Source organism: Falco biarmicus, chromosome 5, assembly GCF_023638135.1.
Source record: "Falco biarmicus isolate bFalBia1 chromosome 5, bFalBia1.pri, whole genome shotgun sequence".
NCBI lineage: Eukaryota > Metazoa > Chordata > Aves > Falconiformes > Falconidae > Falco > Falco biarmicus.
Window position 1 is genome coordinate 10,677,854 of NC_079292.1, and position 19,358 is coordinate 10,697,211.

The 19,358-nt window shown below is 40.4% G+C and overlaps 1 protein-coding gene across 6 annotated transcripts; it reads right to left on the reverse strand.

Moving 5' to 3' along the window:
• Positions 1 to 3,274: 3,274 nt before the first annotated feature.
• On the reverse strand, positions 3,275 to 19,133 carry ING3 (inhibitor of growth family member 3). Of its 6 annotated transcripts, XM_056341204.1 has the most exons (13): positions 18,962 to 19,128; positions 18,719 to 18,790; positions 14,439 to 14,545; positions 14,159 to 14,259; positions 12,759 to 12,824; positions 11,469 to 11,565; positions 9,358 to 9,429; positions 8,941 to 9,060; positions 7,645 to 7,802; positions 7,096 to 7,286; positions 5,725 to 5,917; positions 4,807 to 4,845; positions 3,275 to 4,168 (listed from the first exon to the last, which is right to left on the reverse strand). In XM_056341204.1, exons 4-13 carry the CDS (start codon positions 14,252 to 14,254, stop codon positions 4,052 to 4,054), a joined length of 1,149 nt encoding a protein of 382 aa, XP_056197179.1. In that variant the 5' UTR covers positions 14,255 to 14,259; positions 14,439 to 14,545; positions 18,719 to 18,790; positions 18,962 to 19,128; the 3' UTR covers positions 3,275 to 4,051. The 6 variants fall into 6 exon arrangements, with proteins under 6 accessions (XP_056197179.1, XP_056197175.1, XP_056197174.1 ...); XM_056341200.1 differs by lacking the exon at positions 14,439 to 14,545 and having other exon boundaries at positions 7,645 to 7,703; positions 18,962 to 19,133; XM_056341199.1 differs by lacking the exon at positions 14,439 to 14,545 and having other exon boundaries at positions 18,962 to 19,131.
• Between the last annotated feature and the right edge of the window lie 225 nt (positions 19,134 to 19,358).

The following is a 19,358-nucleotide window of genomic DNA, read 5'->3' on the forward strand; positions in this document are numbered from 1 at the left end:
ATTTCAGACCTAGAATAAATAAAACCTACAGCTGAGGAAAAAACGTTACTTCATAACGCAAACAGACAATACAGTTTACAAGGCATAGACCACTTATCATTTTTTATTACAGTGCTTAGCACATTGGTTCTCAGTTTGTGGTAATACAAATACCTCCTCACTCTAAAAATTCGTGCAAATGCTGGAGCATCGAGATGAAACTAAAAGCAGTGGCACTGCATAATGCAGAAGGGTTGCCTAACCTAGTGTCTTGTATCAAACTGCATTCAGTGGTGTATGCCCGGGGATTGTAGGACTGTCACATGCATCCAGGAACACTTCCCTGGTTACAAACTCTTAATTTCTAGTGATCAGCCTTCAGCGAGTTTTCTACTCAGGTGTGTTACTTCTGCATTTTATGCCTCCACAGGCTTTGCTTCCATTAATTTCTCAGTCACTTCTTACACCATGTAAGCTATATGGGCAGTTTTGCAATTTAAGCATGGCATGTGTGAAAAAATGCTCTTCATTTTGGACTGGCTATCTCCCTACTACTTCTTCTAACAAAAAGACATACCTTTTCCACAGCACTCCTGAATTTGCAGATTACATCCTCACTAAACTTCCTCTTTCCCATCCAGAAGGGTCCCAGACAATTCAGCTCCTTCTCAAATGTGTCGTCATTACACAGCTTTGACTACTTTAATCCTCCCATTTGAGCCTTCCCTAGTTTTGCTACCTTTTTACAGCAGAACGGACTGGAATTTTACACTACGTTAAGACCTAAGTGAAACCACCAGTTTACAGTGTTGAACTGTTTTCCGTTCTGTTCTTTATCTCCTAATGAGTCGTTCTTCGCCCTTGTCTGACCTGCTGCTGAGCAGTGAGCTGATGTTTCCATAGCATTACCGAGAGAACTCCAAATCGCTTTCCTACCCTGCAAGAGCTCCTTCAGAGGCCCCAGCTGCAGGTAAATTGAGTCTGAAGCATTATATTATACCTTATTTTATATTTACAGTATTTTAGTAAATCCTGAATTACATCTTCCGTATAATCACACTCAGTATCATGAGATTGTTCTGCTATTCCTAACACTTTACATTTTTGTGGTAGTTGAGAACCTGCCGTAAGTGCAAACACTGTTACTATTCACTCCTCTTTAACTGATCTGTTACGTATCCATTGAGCAGCAGAGCCCTACTGGACTCCGCCAGCAGCCTCTCTGGGTTGGGAATACTGGTGATTTATTCCTTTACTATTTACTGTTCTATTTTGCAAATAGTCATGTAACATTGAGGGACCTTCACTCTTCAGCCAGTGCATCACTGGTTTTTAAAGAAACTTTGATAAGAGACACTCTAAACGCCTTTATGTGGACTGCATCAACCTGGCCTTACCTACTTGGTGAAGCTTCCAAGAACTCAAATGACCATGAGGCAAGGACTCTGCCAATATGTAACTACTCAGCTTTCACACTGTAATTACGTGCTGACCTATAAGCTTTTCTCACAGGCTTCCTGTTTAAAAGAAAACAAAACAAAAGCATGCACAGGTTTTATTATTCTACATCTTTGACTTATGTATTGCATTTTTTTTTTCATGTTTTCACATTGGTCCATTTCTGTTTTCTTAACTCTGACAGAAAACATTAATGTACTAATGAGGACAGAGGTAGGGGGTTTTCCTCTTGAGAGTTCTCCAAGTAGCTCCTTCATGAAAAAAATAATTTATATTGCAATGAATTAGCAAACAAATGCTCGCACTAAAAATTGAAGTTATTTGGAGTTGCAGCCTCTGCACCACCTTAGTTACGGTTACCAGCAGAGTGAGGGATTTTGCTATATATGGTCTCAGTTCTCAGAGGACTTACTTCTTAGCCCTAGAGACATAGACATTCAGTCCAAGTGGAGTCTAGATTACCTGTTGCTTAACTTCAGTTCACAGCATGGCACCAGTTTCCAACGGAACAGACTTTGTTATCTCTGTTGTCTCAATATTATATCTTTAAGCCAGATATTCTAGTCCTCGAGTGTTTTTTTAAACAGAGATTTCCACAGGGCTACATACAGCGGGTTCAGTTCCCAGTTTTAATGCAGCCTCAGTTACACTGCTCTTTGTTGTTTATTTTCTCCAACTTCTCCCCTATTCTTTTACCAAAGTCCGTTTACCATCCATAATCACATTTCCTTTCTTACACATCTACTTACCCCAGCTTCATGGATTTAAAATGCCTACTATTCTCCTCTTTAAATAAATGTTGTGCCAGAATCCCAGTTTCATTTCGGTTTGGGTAAAGCCTGCATTTTCTGCACGTACTCCTATTACTAATAAGCCTCTTTCTATTTCCTTGACAGTATTTGCACAGCTATGCAATGAAACACTGCTTCTCTCCCTCACTTCTCTGTGTGGGTTTGGAAAGCTACCACACCAACACCACGGTCCTCCAGCTTGACAGCCTGAAGAGCAACCCAGCGCTAAAGTAAAATCTTTATACAAAAGGGAAAGTGTACTTTTTCAGTAGCGGAAGGAAGTAGGAAGGAAAAAAAAAGGAGTAATAATCTTAATTCTCTTCAATGCTGCTGCATGAAAGAGCCATACAAAAACAACAAAAGGAAATTGTCAGTGAAAGGAAATCTACAAACTATGGCCAAAATAAGCAAGTGGGGAAGAAAGTACAGAAAACCTTTCCATTCTATTCATGGTCAAGGTCTAATTTAAAGATCAGTTTTCTGATCCTGCACTGCAACACGTACAACTCATAGATCCAACCATCCACAGGCCTGCATTTGGGCTTCCCGTTATGCCAGGGGTTCTACAAGCAGGATGAACTAACTCCCTTTTTTCTTTCCTGAAGTGTGTGTTGGTTTATACATGAAAACCACTCTCCAGGAAGGAATACGGTCACTGCAAGACACTCTTACTATGGTTCTCTTCTCCCCTTCCCATTTCCATACGTGCCATTTCCATACATACCATGCAGACAGGAAGGCAATCCTGTCTGTAGGTATCTCTTGACATGGTAGGAATCCTTTTTTTTTTTTTAATTACATGGAAAACAGAACTTTTGTGCCCATTTAAGCAGGTGTCACTGATTGCTCGGAGACAGACACATCAAAGCAAATACATTTCAGCATTTGCCTACGTATGTATTAGTTACCCACCCATGAGAGAAATGTCCTCCTGTGCAACCATCCTCCACATGGGTCACGTACAGGAATTTCTTATGCAAACTCAGCTGTGTTCCTCTGATATCATTTCAGGGACAAACCTTTTTTTGACAAATGTACGGAAAACATTATTTCAGGAGTTGAGGTTGTTTTATTGTAACACCTAATACAATTCAAATTTAAAGGATTACTTGCACAAAAAAATAAACACATTTGGTATAAAAATTTATCATCACTTTAACACCTTTTTTTCCTCTTATGGCCTGCACCTTCTCTGGAGCAGAAACATATAAAGACTAATGGCACAAGTTTGTTTTATTCTACAGCATTTTTTTTGCTTTTACATACTCAAGTACCCTAGAGGACAACAGCCCGCTGTATACAAGAACCATTTTCTTCAGCCTGCTGAATTAAGTTTCATAAAGAACCAAAGCTATAAAGGCATTTTAAAAACCATTGTCTCTTTTTTTTTTCAGAAGCACTGACTTTTTGCACCATTTATATACATAGTGTTACATAACAGCTCTTGAGTACAGTACATGCAGCAGAATATATCTGTTGTATATAAAACATACATTTAAAATCTTGATTTATCGGAATTTTTGGAAGATTGAGTAATTGTAGAATGCCCACTGCTTAGAGAAAATGGTTTGATAGTACAAATGTCTGCATATGCTGGCCACTGGAACAATCCAAGGCTCACTGGAATAGTATCCGTAGCACATCAATGTGCATAAATAATTTACTTACAATATTAAAACACAACTAGCAAAATCAATAGTTCAAGATCTTACGACTGCTATGTTAACCCTTAAGTGGTTGCAAGGAAGTGTGGTGGGATTCCTCCCCCTCCCAAGTCCTCTATAAAACCTTTAGTATGTAATTTGTTTTCCAGATGAAGAAACTTATTTATGTCTACTGCCTCTTCTCTTCATTGCAGCCGTACACTGTGGACAGAACCATTTCCCTTTCGGTGCTTCTGTCAGTCCAACACATCCATAGTGGAACCACTCAATAGGGCACTATAAAAGCAGAATTAAAGAGAAGGTTTGGGATCTGGGGTTTTTTCAAAATACCTATCACAAATACAATACTGTGAAAATGAAGTATTAGTAAAAAGCAGAGATTTTGCTACTCACACAAAGTCACAGGGCAAACAAGAAGAGAGGAGGATTTAAGACCCGAAAATATATTCAACGGACTAAGGAAAGTTACAATTCTAGGAGTCACATATGGACTCATTAACAGCAAAAAAAGTATGTTGTGCTTTGAAATATTCAGTTTGTCAACACTAAGTGACACAAAAGTCATCACTCACTCCTGTTTAAATGTAGTATCTCAGTAAATACAAGATTACATTAAACTGTTTTTTTACAACTATTTTACTTGAAGGGGACAACTGATAACAGTAGTGACATAGCTACAAATTCTCAGAAATAAAGGGCATTTTAAAGATATCAAACGTTCCCAGTAAAGGGTGAAGCCTTCTAAAAGAACCTGAACAGTGGGGACAGATGAGAAGTTTCCTGAAGAACAGTTCAACGCATGTGCACGTCACTCTAAAGCTGTACTCCAACGCTAACTCTAAAGAAAAGTAACTCCTGCAACCAATAGTTACATGCACAAGCCTCCCATGAGCCTTTTGAACGTTGTTACTTACATCTTGGTTATCACAGCCTACCATTTCACCATAGGACACCTAGCAAACAAGAAACAAAAACCTTATTAATAGTTATATTAGTAATGAAAAGCAATCAATGTTTTCAAAAGGCTAAAGTTCAAGTTTCTTCCTTTGAGGAGTTTTTCCATTAAACAGCAGCAACATTTTGATTTTTCTTTGGTTACACAACCCAAAGAACCCAAAGTTCATAGAAAATTGATTTTCAAAATTTTTTTATGCAAAAAAGAAAAGCAAAGATACTTCCTGCATATTTTAGGTTGGATAAAAAAAGGTCAGTATTCAAAACCTGAATGAAGCACATTTTGCTCTAAATAGTACTCGGCACACTATCAGCCCAGTTTTCCAGATTATATTGATATTTCCCTTGCATACATGACAATTTCAAGCACTTTATTTGAAACAATCAAATATTTTCAAGACAATTACAGAAGTCTATAAACTCTGAAAAATGCCAACACCCTTAAAAGTCTTTAAGAACAGGCATTTTTACATCAAAGTTTCTCATGTTGTCATTCAGTCTCACAAGTTTCTGGATAGCTTTTGTTTCGGGATCATTTGCTGGGTTTTTTTAAAGGAAAATAGGGGAGATCAGGCCGATTCCTCACTAACTTTAATATTTTAACTACATTCACTGTGAACCTATTCAATTTTTAATTGAGTTATTCCTGAATTCATTGAAAGATTTAAAACTCTCTAAGCATGTCACATCACCAGAAAACTTCCTTGGTTTTAGCTTCAACAGTTGAATTTATTATTCATATCAGCAGTAAGTAAATAAAAACATATCAGAATTTCAAGACTGCAACAGAATGTTTTTAAATTAGCAATCAGAGAAGGAAGTTCAGCTGCAACGAAATAGCAGCTGTAGCTGTGTTTCGGGTTGGAAGCCATCCTTACCTGATTACAAATGCAGTAACGTGGCTCATTTGGATCATAAGTCCAGTCAACCTGGCTATTAGAATCGGTCTCTGGTATTACTGCTGTTTGCTGAGAGAGTTCTTGTGCCAGTGCAGATGAAGAAGAACACGATGATAGAGAGGAAGAAGAGGAAGATGATGAGGACTGCTGACTTGAAGATTTGTTGTTGTTTCTGGGGAAGGGTAAAATAAGAAGAAAAAAATAGCATACATCATTTCATTTCCTGCCAAGTGAAAGAATCACTAAGAAAGTACTTTGTTGACTCTGAAATTCTGCAGTATGTAAATCCCAAAGCATCATTCCCCAACAGATTTCATTCAACAATTGCAAGAACTGAAATGGACACACTGAATGTTCTTTGGAAAAGAAAACAAGTTGTACCAGCTTACAAATGTGAGCCATGCTATTCTAATCAATTGAATCTAACAGCTTTAAACTGCCAAATACCTTTAATGAACCTTTTTCTTCACAAAATTTTCCAACAACAGCCTTGGTGTCAGGTCCCCATAAAAATTATATTACCAATAAAAGAGGAATTTACATATAAAAAATGTCATATGTCATGTACAATAGATAACTGTTTTGAAGATGACTGATTCTATGTTAATCTCCACTCAAGCATCACTAATGTCTCCATAGAACAGTGACAGAATACAAATTCTAGCTTTTGCTTATAGGTCAGATCTGACACCCAAGATAGAAGCATTTTTCATGTATGGGTAAGATAAAATTACTAACCGAGCTGTGAACACACACAAATTTCTATGAAGAAAAAACCCACAAGTCAGTTTAAAAGGATGGGCATTTTGACACAGGCGCTCTCAAGTACAGCTTGTGTGGATTGCTGTCACAATGTGTTGTGACACTGTGTTGTTTAAAATGTTTTTAAACTTCATTTTAATCAGAAATAAAATTCATTCTGTTTCCTGTCCTAGATGGGCAGCACCAGAAACCACTTTGTGATTATTTGAGAAGTGGCATGAAGCAGATCTCCACATTATTTCAAAATCATCTAAGCCACTGCATGGTAATTCCCCAAATTTGCTTTTAGGGCAAATCTTCTCTCCAGAACACAGAAGAACAAAGGAAGAAACGAGACTATATCACAGAATACAAAGCAAAGCAAGACATTTATTTAAAACCCTGAAGTGAATTTGCTTAAAGAAAAAAAAGACATGAAATGACAAAAGAAGAAAGCCCTGAACTAAAAAAAAAAAAAAAAAAAAAAAAAAAATGCCAGCAGGCAATCACTATTTCTGCTGATCCCCCTTCCCACATATATGGCCCATGACCTTTAAAGAAAAGCTTATTGTCTTAAAAGCTGTAATTGCATTCAACAAGAAAACCTACTTGCTTTTTCTGCCACTTCGTGAATCTGTGGTTGATGAACTTAATGTCTGTGTTAATGTAGATGCCAGAGCTGATGATGAATATCCAGTTGAATCTCTGGATAATGAAAATTCTCTTCCAAGCTGAAAATCATTGTTCTTAAATGCTTCATAGCTGGCTTTTAGACTGGATGTTCGTCTTCCTTCCTTCATCTAAAGGAATACTGATATTGTATCAGATTACACAGTAGAGCTCTTACAGAAGACATACCAGGCTGCTAACTGCTAATTATCTGCACAGGATCATTAGTTACCCTGCTAACAAAATGATGTAAATGGTAAAAAGGTGTAAGAATGTCCCACAAGAAAAGCTAGAACATAAGCTGTCCCTTTATGCAAGTTTTATAGGATGAAACTGTAGCATATGAACCCAAATGGTAATATGAGAACGGAATCACACTGCTGAAAGTGATCATGGGAACTCAGATTAAAAAAAAAAAAAAAAAAAAATCACTACTCTTTCTTCTTAATTGATAGCAGATGCAGAATGACAAGAATGTTTTGACATTACCTGTGCTGTGGCTTGCACTGCTTGAGCTGCTGCCATGGTAATTGCACCAGCCCCAGATCCTGAAGATAATGAGCCCAGGTTATATGATGCCAATGGTTGAGAAGAGTTTGTATTGTATGCATTGTTTGAAGAGGATGATGAATTACTGTTTCGACACCCTTGATGAACAGAACACATTTATGAAATTCAAAATGAAACTAAATACCTTTGCATTTTAAGAAGAGTTATACATGACAACCAGTGAAAGAGTCGGAACTCCGTTTATGCATCAGAGCAGTCTGATCATTTGGAAAAAAGTGTAAGACGTTATTTGACACAGCCAGTATTGGCTTAAGAAAAAAAAGTCTGTTGCCCACCTACCCTCACGTGCAAGGACTCCTTTTAGAAAGGCAGTACTCACGATCATATTCAGTTATCAAGGAACAGATGCAGCTGCCATGTCTATAAACCCAACCTCTACTGAAATAATGCTGACTACCGTAACCATTAAGAAGGGAGTAAAAATGTGACTGTACACCTATCCTGCCTCCGAAGTAAAACTGTTAATAAACTTAAATTCTAAAAACCATAAATCACAGTTGTAATGCAAGATTTCCATGACCATCTACAGACTGCTCAAACAGTTACATTTTATGCACCATCTCATGTGCAGTTCCTTCAAAACAGAAGTAAAATGGGTATGTACTGAAACTGATCAACAGTACTTAATTCCAAAGCGTAAGGTAATTTACTTACTGTAACCTCTCACCATCTTTTATTTTCAGAAAAGAAACTATGAAACACCCTAATTTTGAAAATGGGCAGAAAGTCGTGGCTTTTTGTTTTCATATTACTCAAAAAGACTTCTCACCTCTTTTGAAATAGCCAACACATGGAAGAATTTTATTTTATTGTAGCCAAATGCCATGTTAGACCAACTCTTAAAAAAAAAGCGTGAAAATTCTTTTCCCTTGCTTTGGAAAATGTTGCATGTGTTTCTTTTTCCCGAAATAATCATGCATTGATCTCTTATACTTCTGCTACTGGCTGAATTAAACTGTACTGCGACCTTCTTCCAAGCAGTGTAAATAAAAGGAAAGACGGAACATGCTCCTGTTAAATGACAACAAAGCTGTTGTGCTCCATGGACAACACAGATGAGTAACAATGTTTGCAAATTCTCACATTTCAAATGACCAAAAAATCCCAGAGGAAAGGGTATAAGCCTCTGATTTCAAAAGACAGTAACTCACAAATACAATTGAGTTTCTCATCTTCCGATTAAAAAGCAGTAAAATCCGCGACAATTAAGATTACCTGGTGTATTTTCTTTAGAAGCATCTGAAGTCAGGGTAGATAGAAGAGCTTCAGATTTAAACTTCTTTTCAGGAGCGTGATCTGTTGCACCATGGTGCGAAGATGGATTGTTTCTCCTTTCTAAATGAAACAAATGAAGGGAACTTAAATGTAAAAACTTTCCAGCTTGAAAGTCAAACTATAACTAAAGACCTTAAAACAGCACTTCCAACTAATTTCCACCAGTTTTCATTATTATTTCATTCTTGCACTTCTTCTGAATAGGCACGATTATCATTGAATTATGCCTTCCCCCCCCCCCCCCATGTCTGGAGAAAAAGAAAAAAGTTGCAAACATTTTTTTTCCCTAACACTACTCAACTACTCAAAATAAGCAAACATAAAGAGTGGACATGTTCTTAAGTCTCAAATACTTACTCTCTACTGGAGTGTGAGAATGGGCGTGATGGTTATTCACAGGCTGTGATGGTGTATCCAGCTCCAGAGACCCTATGAGGGAGGTAAAAAGGATAGGTTTTGACTTTTAGATACTAAATGGATCTTTTTAATATTAACCAAATCACTATGCAGTTATATTTATTTTAATAGAATAGAAAAACAGAAGGGGTTTTGCTAGAGTTGAAACCCTTCCTTTGTACAACCAGGAGGCAGTGAGAATAACAGTTTTAAAATAAAAACTGGTGACTACTGCTGTTCAACTGTTGAAATAGGAAGTTAAAATCAAGGCCAATATGGAGAACAAATAACATTGTTCTCAACATGCCACTTATTCAAATGAGCTGCACACAAGCTGCTGATAGTTTGAGAATGCTGCACCAAAAATACTGACAATCTATACCAACGCGAATTGAAAAGACAATTGTAACAGGTAAACTATATTAACGAGGTATCTTGTCCCACTGAGTCTGTCTTGTCAGATGGAGTCAAAGCACACAAGCACTGGCAACATTTGTCAAGATGATCTAACATTCAACAGGAAGGGATCTGGATCATTACCCAAATTTTCTTAGTATGCAAAATACACAGAGCAACAATTCAATGAAGGCGGGGGTTGGAGGGGGAAGGCAGCGGGGCACAAATTCAAGTCCATGTCTAAGACTAATATTTCTTCTAATGTGAGGCTAAACAATCACAGCATGGGAGAGACTCTGACCATAAATTTCCATCAGCCCAATACACAACAATTTGTGTATGAATCTTTGACAAAAAGATTTTGAACTAGCTGCAAAACCTACCAACTTACATTTATACAAAAGACAACTCAAGTAAGTAATTACTCATTTTTCAAAATCTGTAGCTTTGACATTTCTTCACCTCTTTCAGTGCTTTCAAAAAGTACACGAATGTATTGACAAAAGTTTAAAGAAAATTATTCTAAAAGAGGTTCAAAGCATAAGGAGACATTTTGGCTGAGCTGACATTAACTGTTATGAACTAGTCCAAAGGTTGCCCTCTGGCGGAACCTCAACTGCATGGATTTACTCTGAAAGCCAAAAATGTTAAGAGGCTTCTACTTTTCACTTAATTAAAAAAAAAAAAAAAAAAACAACAACAAAACAAAACCAAGCAACCTTAAAGATGCAACATGCAATCTGGTACCTTTCTGTTTTGAATTCTTGAAACTCTACCTACCTTACCAAACACACAGCTCAACTGAAGGCAGTATCTCATCTTAAACCTGCAGCTGGGAGTCCTTTTCTGTAGTTGCTAGTTCAATAAAAGCACTTACTTTGCAGTTCTCTTTTTGTGCCTGTTATTTGTAATAGCAATTACAAATAAAATATCCAAAAACTCCCAGCTTTTTGACAAAGCCGCACAAAGTTCAAAGAAAGACTAGTTATTCCTAATCTCAAGTGATTTAGATCACCTTTCACTACCCTTGGATACGAGAACAGTCACTGCCTCTTAGCTCTGTAATCACAGCAGTTAAATCAATTTTTAAATTAATCATGATTACATTTGAACTTGATATCTAGATGTTTTGCTGTATTTGTTAAGCATGCAGGTTTCTTACCCAAAATGCTTCTCCCTCGCTACCCTATTACAAAACAACCCATTCTCTCCCCTTCGGGAAAAGAAAACCACTGAGTACCGAACTTTACTTGACATCCCACACCTGTAACTAAAATAATGACCCTCCTCAACTTGGTGGCAATCAATTCAAGTAAGAAATGGTACACTTTTAACTAGGTAGGTGGCAAGCTTAGGCTGAAGTACTTGTCTGAATACCTACAGTCATTAAAAACAGGTTCAAAGAATTATGTACCTTACTGTAACAATTCGTAAGTGCAACAGTTGTGCAAAAAAAAAAAAATTCTAATTGCTCAGTTGTATTTTGACTTCACCGATAAAAATTGAGGTTGAAACTAAAATTTCAGAATCAGTGACTGATGAAAAGCATGCAGGTTAAAACACAATTCTGAAACAAGTGGAAATACTGCTGGCCACAAACAAGTGGTACAATATTTCAATTTTGTAAATTGACAGAAAAATCTGTCAAGTCCTTAAAGAAAATAATGTATACTTACGTCTCTCTAATATTTCTGTAATTCCAGCATTATCTGCTTCAAGTTCCATTTTAAATTTAGCAAGTTCCTGGTCCAATTTTCTCAAATGACGGTCTACCTGTTTTTGAGACAAAGCACCAATAAATACCATCCAGCTCCGGAACATGAGTATGAACATCCTTAATCTCAGGATCACTAAATATTTCCTATCCAGCAACTCTCTGCCGTGCTGTACTAAGCATGTATAAGACCGCTAAGAAGCATAACTACTCAGTCACCTACATTTCCCTAACTCCGCTGAGATACTAGAGTTAACACCAAAATAGCACTGTTGCTCCCAAGCTGTGAAGTCAATCACAGGATACAAGAAGGCTACATATTGGCTCAGCAGCTAGAAGCCCTCCTCTTACTGCAGCTGACATTCCAAGGCACGGTGTTAAAGTGGGTTTTTTTGAGGAAAAAAAAGGCGAGGAGGACTTGGGGATACTGTGGGTATGCTACAGAAAGGGGAAGAGAAAGAACATGCACTTTAGAAGAGGCTGCGCAGCATTGGGGAAATTGCAAGTTCACTGAGTTGCAATCTCTATGCCATGCCACTATACACACCAGTAAACCTAAGTATTGAGTAAAGGGGTCTCTAAACTGGAAGTGTAAAGACTCCTGTGCGTTTGAGTAAACTATGACTTGCTCTTGGGTACTGAAAATTAACAGTAACAAAAAAACCTGAACTTCATTTCATGGGAAGAGACACAATGTTCCAATGCTTTCTTCATCTAAAGTCATACAGCAGAATGTACCTGTCCCTAAACTATTAAAAACTGAGCAATTTTTTGCAGTTACCAACTAACCAAGAGAGAGGGTAAGTTCCAATTTTTTGAACTTCTGGTTATCTGAAGTGAAATTAAAGCAGACAAGAAATAATTGGTTTATGTTTACTATGTCCTAGTGCAGTCTGACTTGCAGGTTCTATTCTCTAAGAAAATGTAAAATAAAGATACTTAAAATTCAAAATACACATGCTATAAGGAAGTGAAACCTGCTTGCAGTATCTTTGAAAAAAATAATAAATGAAACTAAAACAAAACCAACATGCACAAAAACCTTATGATTTCTAAAATTATTCCTGTATGTTTTGTATTTAAGTGACACTACTCATAGCAACAAATATGAAATGCTTCTTTCACCAATAAAAACATCTGTATGTAGCTGGCATAACAGTACAGGCAGCACTGTTGTAGTGCTTATCAAAATGTTTATAAGTCCTTAGGGCACAAATTTAGGTAGTTCACCACAAGCCTTCTGTCCACTTACCAAATCATATATTTGATTAGCCAATTGCACTTTTTCATCTGCGTCTTCCAAAGCCTTGTAATAATCCTGTTATAAAGAGAATTTTTTTCAAATTATTAATTTCGCTCATTTTAAGCTTTGTTATTCAGCGCAAAATGTAAGTTACAAGGAGAAATGCAAGTCAGTTTTCAGAAAGAGTATGAAACTCTACTGTAAACAACAATCAGCTGAATTTAGATGAGAGATATAATACGTATCAATTTACTGTCTGTGCCTTAGAAAAAGCCAAACTACAAGATATGGACACTTCCTCCTTAGATTTCTGCAAGAAATGCTACAAGAAAAGAAACAATCTATACAGCATAAGGTTACAGATTCAAAATGAGACTGTATTTCACGTCATATGGAACTTTAGGACCACCACAGATACTATCACCCTTCAAAATTATGCTAACAAGTACTGTGAGGGGAGGCCTTTCCAACACTGTAGTTAAACAGACATAATGATGTACATAATTTAAATTATTTTAAAATACATAATTCATAAATGTATAATAATTTGACTAAAGCAATCCAATTTTAAACTCTGCTCTAACTAATGAAAATCCACAAACAAAACCTTTTTTTTGTAAGTATGTCTGCACATGTTTTTACTCTAGATTTAAACAGGTTTATGTGCCTTTTTATTCTCAATTTCCACTAAAGAGTATCTTGCTTAGGTGAAAACTTGAAATTTTGGTAAAACTAAAGTCAAAAGCAAATTTTTCGTTTATGCCAGGGAAGTCAGAGCTTTGACTTTTTCTTTTTTTAAATATATCAATCTGTTTGTATTAACTAAAGAAAAAAACACCTTGGCCAAATAAGGGACTGAAGTAGCAAGTAGAAGACTACAGAGGAGTTTCTCCTGAAAAAATGATGGACTACCTTGCTAACAATACCATGACCAATGCCCAAGTGTTGAAGGATAAAACAGAACACATCCACCTTCTTATTTCTCCCCTGCTAAAGCTACATATACCATATGTATAACACATACAAGGACATAGGCAGAATCACAGGAAATGCTGAAGCTAAGCTTGAAAAATATCACCTAAAAGAAAGCTAATTAGCTTACACAACTCCATGTCACACAAGCAGAAACAAAACATCTGAGCTAAAATTTAGTACCTGGTTTCCTCACCATTTCAGGATCATAATTTTTAAAATGCTAGCAAATACTGGGTAAAACTTGAGAGAAATGCTTCATCAAAGAAACTTTTCAGTAATTTTTCCCCTCCTAGGTAGTTTTATCCATCTCTGTGAAAGCCCAAGGGAAGTCACAGTTCTGAACACTTAAGTCTCCATCAATCATAAGCTATTTTTTTCTAAGGTTCTTTTTGTTTGCAAAATAAAAGTGTGATCCACTCCTGTGATATCCTTACTTTTTTGATTGATGTCATTTGTTCTTCTCTCCATTCAGGTTTGTTTTTCTTTGCATTCATAAAAAATTCATTTACCCTCTGCTCAAGCTGATCCATTGCATCTGTAGCACGGGAAAAAATTAAGATAAACGTTATCTTCTCATGTACATAAACATTATGAAATAAGGTGGAATTTTTTTCTTAAACAAAGTTGACAGGACTGAGGTGCAAACTATCAGAGGAAAAAAAAAACAAAACCAAAACAACCAAGTGACAGTGGACTGAGAAGGGAAATACTTACCTTAATTTCCAAGAAGCAGAATTGCATTCTGGTAGGATTCTCATCAAGGTTCTTGTGCTCTCCAGCATGGGACAGGCAGGACTCCAAGTTCTAAAGGTTTTTTGTCCCTAAGAGCAGTGGTAGTGACTTAAAGCACGACCCAAACTCCTCACCCAGGGCTCTAGACTGCTGATTTTGGAACATTCTAGCCAGTTACAAACTGAGCAGGAAACAAAATGTTCTCCTAAGAGAAACAGTCAAATACAAAACCAAATAATTGAAAAAATTAGTGCCTCAAAAAGGTAGAGCAACTGAAGAGTCAAGTCACTGCCTTTAATTCAAGGCCCTCTCCACTGTATGTACTGCTAGGAAGGGCGAGGGCAAATTGGAAGCACTCACAAAGTTATTCCCCCCACCCCCACAGGGTAGCACTAAGGGATATATGCACTGATGAAACACTATTTGGACAGGATTCTCACTTGCATGAAGTTGAGAAGTATCGTAAGGGAAAAAATAAAATCACTAATTCTCTAACATTAACTATTGTAAGAAAGGAAAATGTCAGCCACAAGTTATTTGTTTCATTGTTTACTGAGATGGGAACAGGGATTCCCTTCCCTTCCCTTCCTTCAAAAAAAAAACCAAAAACAAACCAAGAAACTCAACACTGAGTTTAATATTTCAACAGCTGGACACCTGTGCATGCAACAGCTTGCATATTTTTCCAAACGCACACAGCTCCCTCGGTCAAATTGGCTTTGATAGCCTTGCTAGTCTCAGGACAGATGACAGTACTGAAAATGTTTTTCACAGCACTCTCAGTAATACTGTCCAGATAGCAGTTTCAAATCAAACATGACAATGCACCAGCTACCTACAGACTTCAGGCTCTGGGTGTAAAACACGTAAGATACTTTCAGAAACCACCATTAAAACTGGATCACACGATGGGCATCATCCTTTACCAAAAAAAAAAAAAAAAAGAAAAAGTAAACTAACTAATTCAAGAAACTCATGAATTCCCAGGTATGATAAACTCTTCAAATCCAGTGGAGCCCAAAGATTTTCACAATCTGTGAAAATTCAAAGCTAGAAATAACTGTTCATGTAAAGAACCAACAATCATTCATACTAAATGATAAAAAACATTCATCGGGTTTCCCTGTGCTGAGAATGTCCAGCATCAAAACCAAGAGCAATCTAACAACTGACCAGCCAGAGCTCAATTAATCCCAAGGCAAACCGTTGTGACATAGGCTCACATCAACTTTACTTAGACAAACAAAGTAGTCAAACCGTTTTGGCATAAAAAAAGGTTAAAGATGAGAGAACCTGTACAATGAGCACTTTCAGCTTGCACTGTGCTCTTCAGAGCAAAGTTTAGAAAGCCTGAACATCAAGGAAGCCTGCACACACTCCACGTGGAGGCTGCTAAAAGCTTTGTTCTTTGACCAAATGACTTTAATTTGGTCCATAAAGCCAAGAGACACAAATGTTCCATCTCTGATTCCCAGAGGGCAAACAGTTAGGTGATAGCTATTCTAGTAGCTCCAAAGATGTGAAAAGAAAAAAAAAAAAAAATCAGTCTTACATCTTCATTTTTTACTGAGTATACCTATATCAGCCTGTGTAAGACTGCCCAAGGGAAAACTTCCACAGAAACCTGGTCTCTCCTGGAAAGGCAGAAACAGCAAAAGGGAATGCAGGTCAGATCTATTATGAATTCTTATTATCTATATGAAAAGTTCTCTCTGGTATGTTCAGGTTCCTTCACCTTTTCTCCTCCCCCACCTTTTTAATCCAACTGTGATACTATATTCTGAGACACCGATCTCTTAGATAAGATTTCCCAAGAGAGTTGCCAGAAATTCTATCAGGAGAGAGGCCTTTTTCCAGACCTTGACATTTTACCATGGAGGTCTGATAATCCATAATCTGAATTTAGAGAAACATATTTTATCCTCCATGTGGAACTCAGTTAAAACTCAAGAGTCAAATCGCAGCTCAGATGGTCTTTACTTTTCCCACAGCAATCTTAATCAGGACATACAACAGGTACAGCTGGTTTATTATTTCTTCTAACAACAAACAGCAGCACCTGCCCCTTCAGATGTCCACGTGGTCCAAACAGGACAGACTATAACATCAACATTGACTCTAAAACCCAGCAGCACAGTTATCTCTTAATTACAACTCATACAGGTTTCTGGGACAGCATCACTCATCGAAGTGCTGTTTTCAAGTACTTCAGAGATACTGAATATTCACAGCAAGTCACTGTCACAGCATGAGAACAACTTCCACCTTTGTATGTAGTATTCAAAGGGCAGTTTGGCAACTGATGTTGAAGAGATGCTAGTCCAGAAGTTTCATAAATGCCTTTGGATGCTTTATCACTCATTGTGCAAGAATTGCAGAAGTACCAAGCTCCAAGAGAACTTTTCTCTGGGCCTAAGGTTGACCTTAGTATACAATATCCAGTGCTATTTGCTACTTCCAGTAATATAATGTGGAGTGTTATTTGCCGCTTCCAGTTAAAGCAGAGGAAATTATGCTGCTGCAACTCTGGCGGTGCTAGTTGGCTCAGTTCTGAAACACACTTCAAAAAAAGTAATAGCTTTTTTGCCTCCCTACCGCACAAAAGTAACATTTGTGAACTTGCTCTGAACTACCTAAGCCAGTGAGCTGCTCGCTCCCTCTCCTGGTGTGCCTCAGCAACTGTTGGTTCAGAGGTGCTACCTCCCAAGAGGAGCCATTGCTCTGTTCCCACAGCTTCAAGTGCGGAATCCAAGACAGCACTTGGGCCATAGTATACAAAAACATCCTACAGCCAGCTAAACACGTTTCAATAGCCTGTTAAACAGACCTGCTGGGTCCACTGAAGTAAACAGCCAAGGGAAAGCCTGAGCCCACACTTCAATGTATTGCAGGTTAAACTATCATTTTCAAGAATTCCTGTACGGCATTCACTTGTTATTTCAATCCTTGCTCCTTCTCTCATTCTTCTTTACAGTGGTCTGACCCTCCTGTATTGGTGATTCCTCTCATCTTTTGTGCAGTAAGTTTCATGAACAGAGACCTTTGTACCACAGTTAGAGATAAACGTATTAATCAAACACATCAAACGACAGCAACACCTAACCAGGTGTTACAGGACACCTATGTCCCAGACAAGATCGCATCAGAAAAGAAGAAAACGCAACGTGTCCTTAAAACAGCATAAGGCAGTGGATTATACGAGGATATAAGCAGAGATATTCCCTGGAGGCATTTAGAAGATGTGTAGGTGTGGCACTTAAGATGACACAGGTGAACTTCGCAGTATTAAGTTTACGATTGGAACGGATGATTGTGAAGGTCCTTCCCAACCTAAATAATTCTGCAGTCCCATACACAGTGATCTACAAAGAAACCTAAAGCAGACTGCGTATGAGGTTACTTGTCAGCCAGGGCACACACGGCTGAGCAAGAAGCACCTTCACGTTCGCTATTATGAGGGGAGCTGGCCAGGAAGTTTCAGAGACAGCACGCCGCTACCCGCCAAAGGAGTGGGACATAACTCACGCTCCAAACCACCATCACTGCTCTTAGGGATCAAAAATCTAAAGAGTTTGGGACGTGCCACCGAAAATGCCTCTGGGAGCAGCACAAGCCCAGGAGCGAAACTCCTGTCAGGCCCTACTCGCGCCGAGGCGCGGCTGCGGGCCGGGGCCGGGCTGGGAGCGGGCAGCTCGGCAAAGGTCGCGGCTCGGCGCCGCCGGCGGACACGGCGCCAGCCCAGCGCGCCCCGCCCCTCGCCGCGTGCCGGCGGCTCCCCGCGCGGCGCCGGGCCTCCGCAGCGCCGCCTCCCGCCGCCGCGGCCACTGCACCGCGCCGCCGGCCCGCAGGAGACGACGCCAGGCGCCCGGTGCCGACGAGGCGCGCCCGACCTTCAGCTCCGCAGCGGCGCTGCCGGAGCGCCGGGCGCGGGGTGGGAAAGGGGCGCGGAGGCCCCGGGCCGGCCCGCGGGGCGGTGGCGGGGAGCGGAGCTGCCCGCACAAGTCGGAGCGCCCCGGCGGCGCCACCTCGCCCCCGGCTTCCCTCCTCCGCCTCCTCCTTCGCCTCCTCCTCCTTCTCCTTCGCCTCCTCCTCTTTCGCCTCCTCCTCCACCCGCCTCCCCACACCGCGGGCCCGCGGCTGGGCGCGGCGATGGAGCCGGTGCCCGCGGCCGCCCCCCGCTGGCGGGGCGGGGCGGGGCGGGCGCGCGCGGGGCGCGGGGAGGGGAGGGGGCGGGCAGAGCGGAGGGGGCGGGACTCACGTACTCTGCACCTGCAGGTCCATCTCGCGCATCTCGGTGAACCTGTCGCGCAGATCCATGGGAAGCTGCTCGATCACTGCAGGGACACGGGGGAGCGGGGAGAGAAGGAGGGAGGGAGGGAGGAAGACAGTCAGTCACTCACCGCCGTGGGGGAGGGGGGGCGCCGCCTCTTCGCCGCGGCTCCCCCCCGGCTCCCCCCCACCGGCCGTGCCCGGCCGCCCGGCACCCCAGTCCCGCACACACTCACTCTCCAGATAGTCCTCCAGATACAGCATGGCGGCGGCCGGGCCAGCGCCAAGGGGCTTCTCGCTAACGGGGGCTCGTCCCTTCCAATATGGCGCCGCCGCCGCCAACAACAGCAGCTCGACTCAGCGAAAACAACATTGGCGGCTGACGGCGCTCGCCCCGGCCGCGCCGCGATTGGCTGCCCGCGCCGCTGACGCACACCGTGGCTCGCGCTCTCCCGCACGGCTTCACGGGAAACGCAGTCTGGGCGCGGGCAGGCGGCGGGAAACTGCATGTGCCGGCATGCACCGCGGCGGCCGCGCCTCCCTCCCGCCCTGCCCGCGAGGCCCCGCGGGGGCTGAGGCGGCGCCCGCGGACGGCTCCGGCGCGCTCGGTGCTGCCCGGCCCTGGTCACTTCG

Excerpts from the sequence above, each read along its gene's own strand:
- ING3 (XM_056341199.1), bottom strand. The coding sequence starts at position 18,989 with ATGCTGTATCTGGAGGACTATCTGGAGA. Across the intron at positions 11,566-12,758 it reads CTAATCAAATATATGATTTG|GTAGACCGTCATTTGAGAAA; the intron begins GTAAGTGGACAG and ends TCTCAAAAACAG. Across the intron at positions 4,846-5,724 it reads GTTACTGCATTTGTAATCAG|GTGTCCTATGGTGAAATGGT; the intron begins GTAAGGATGGCT and ends CTTGTTTGCTAG.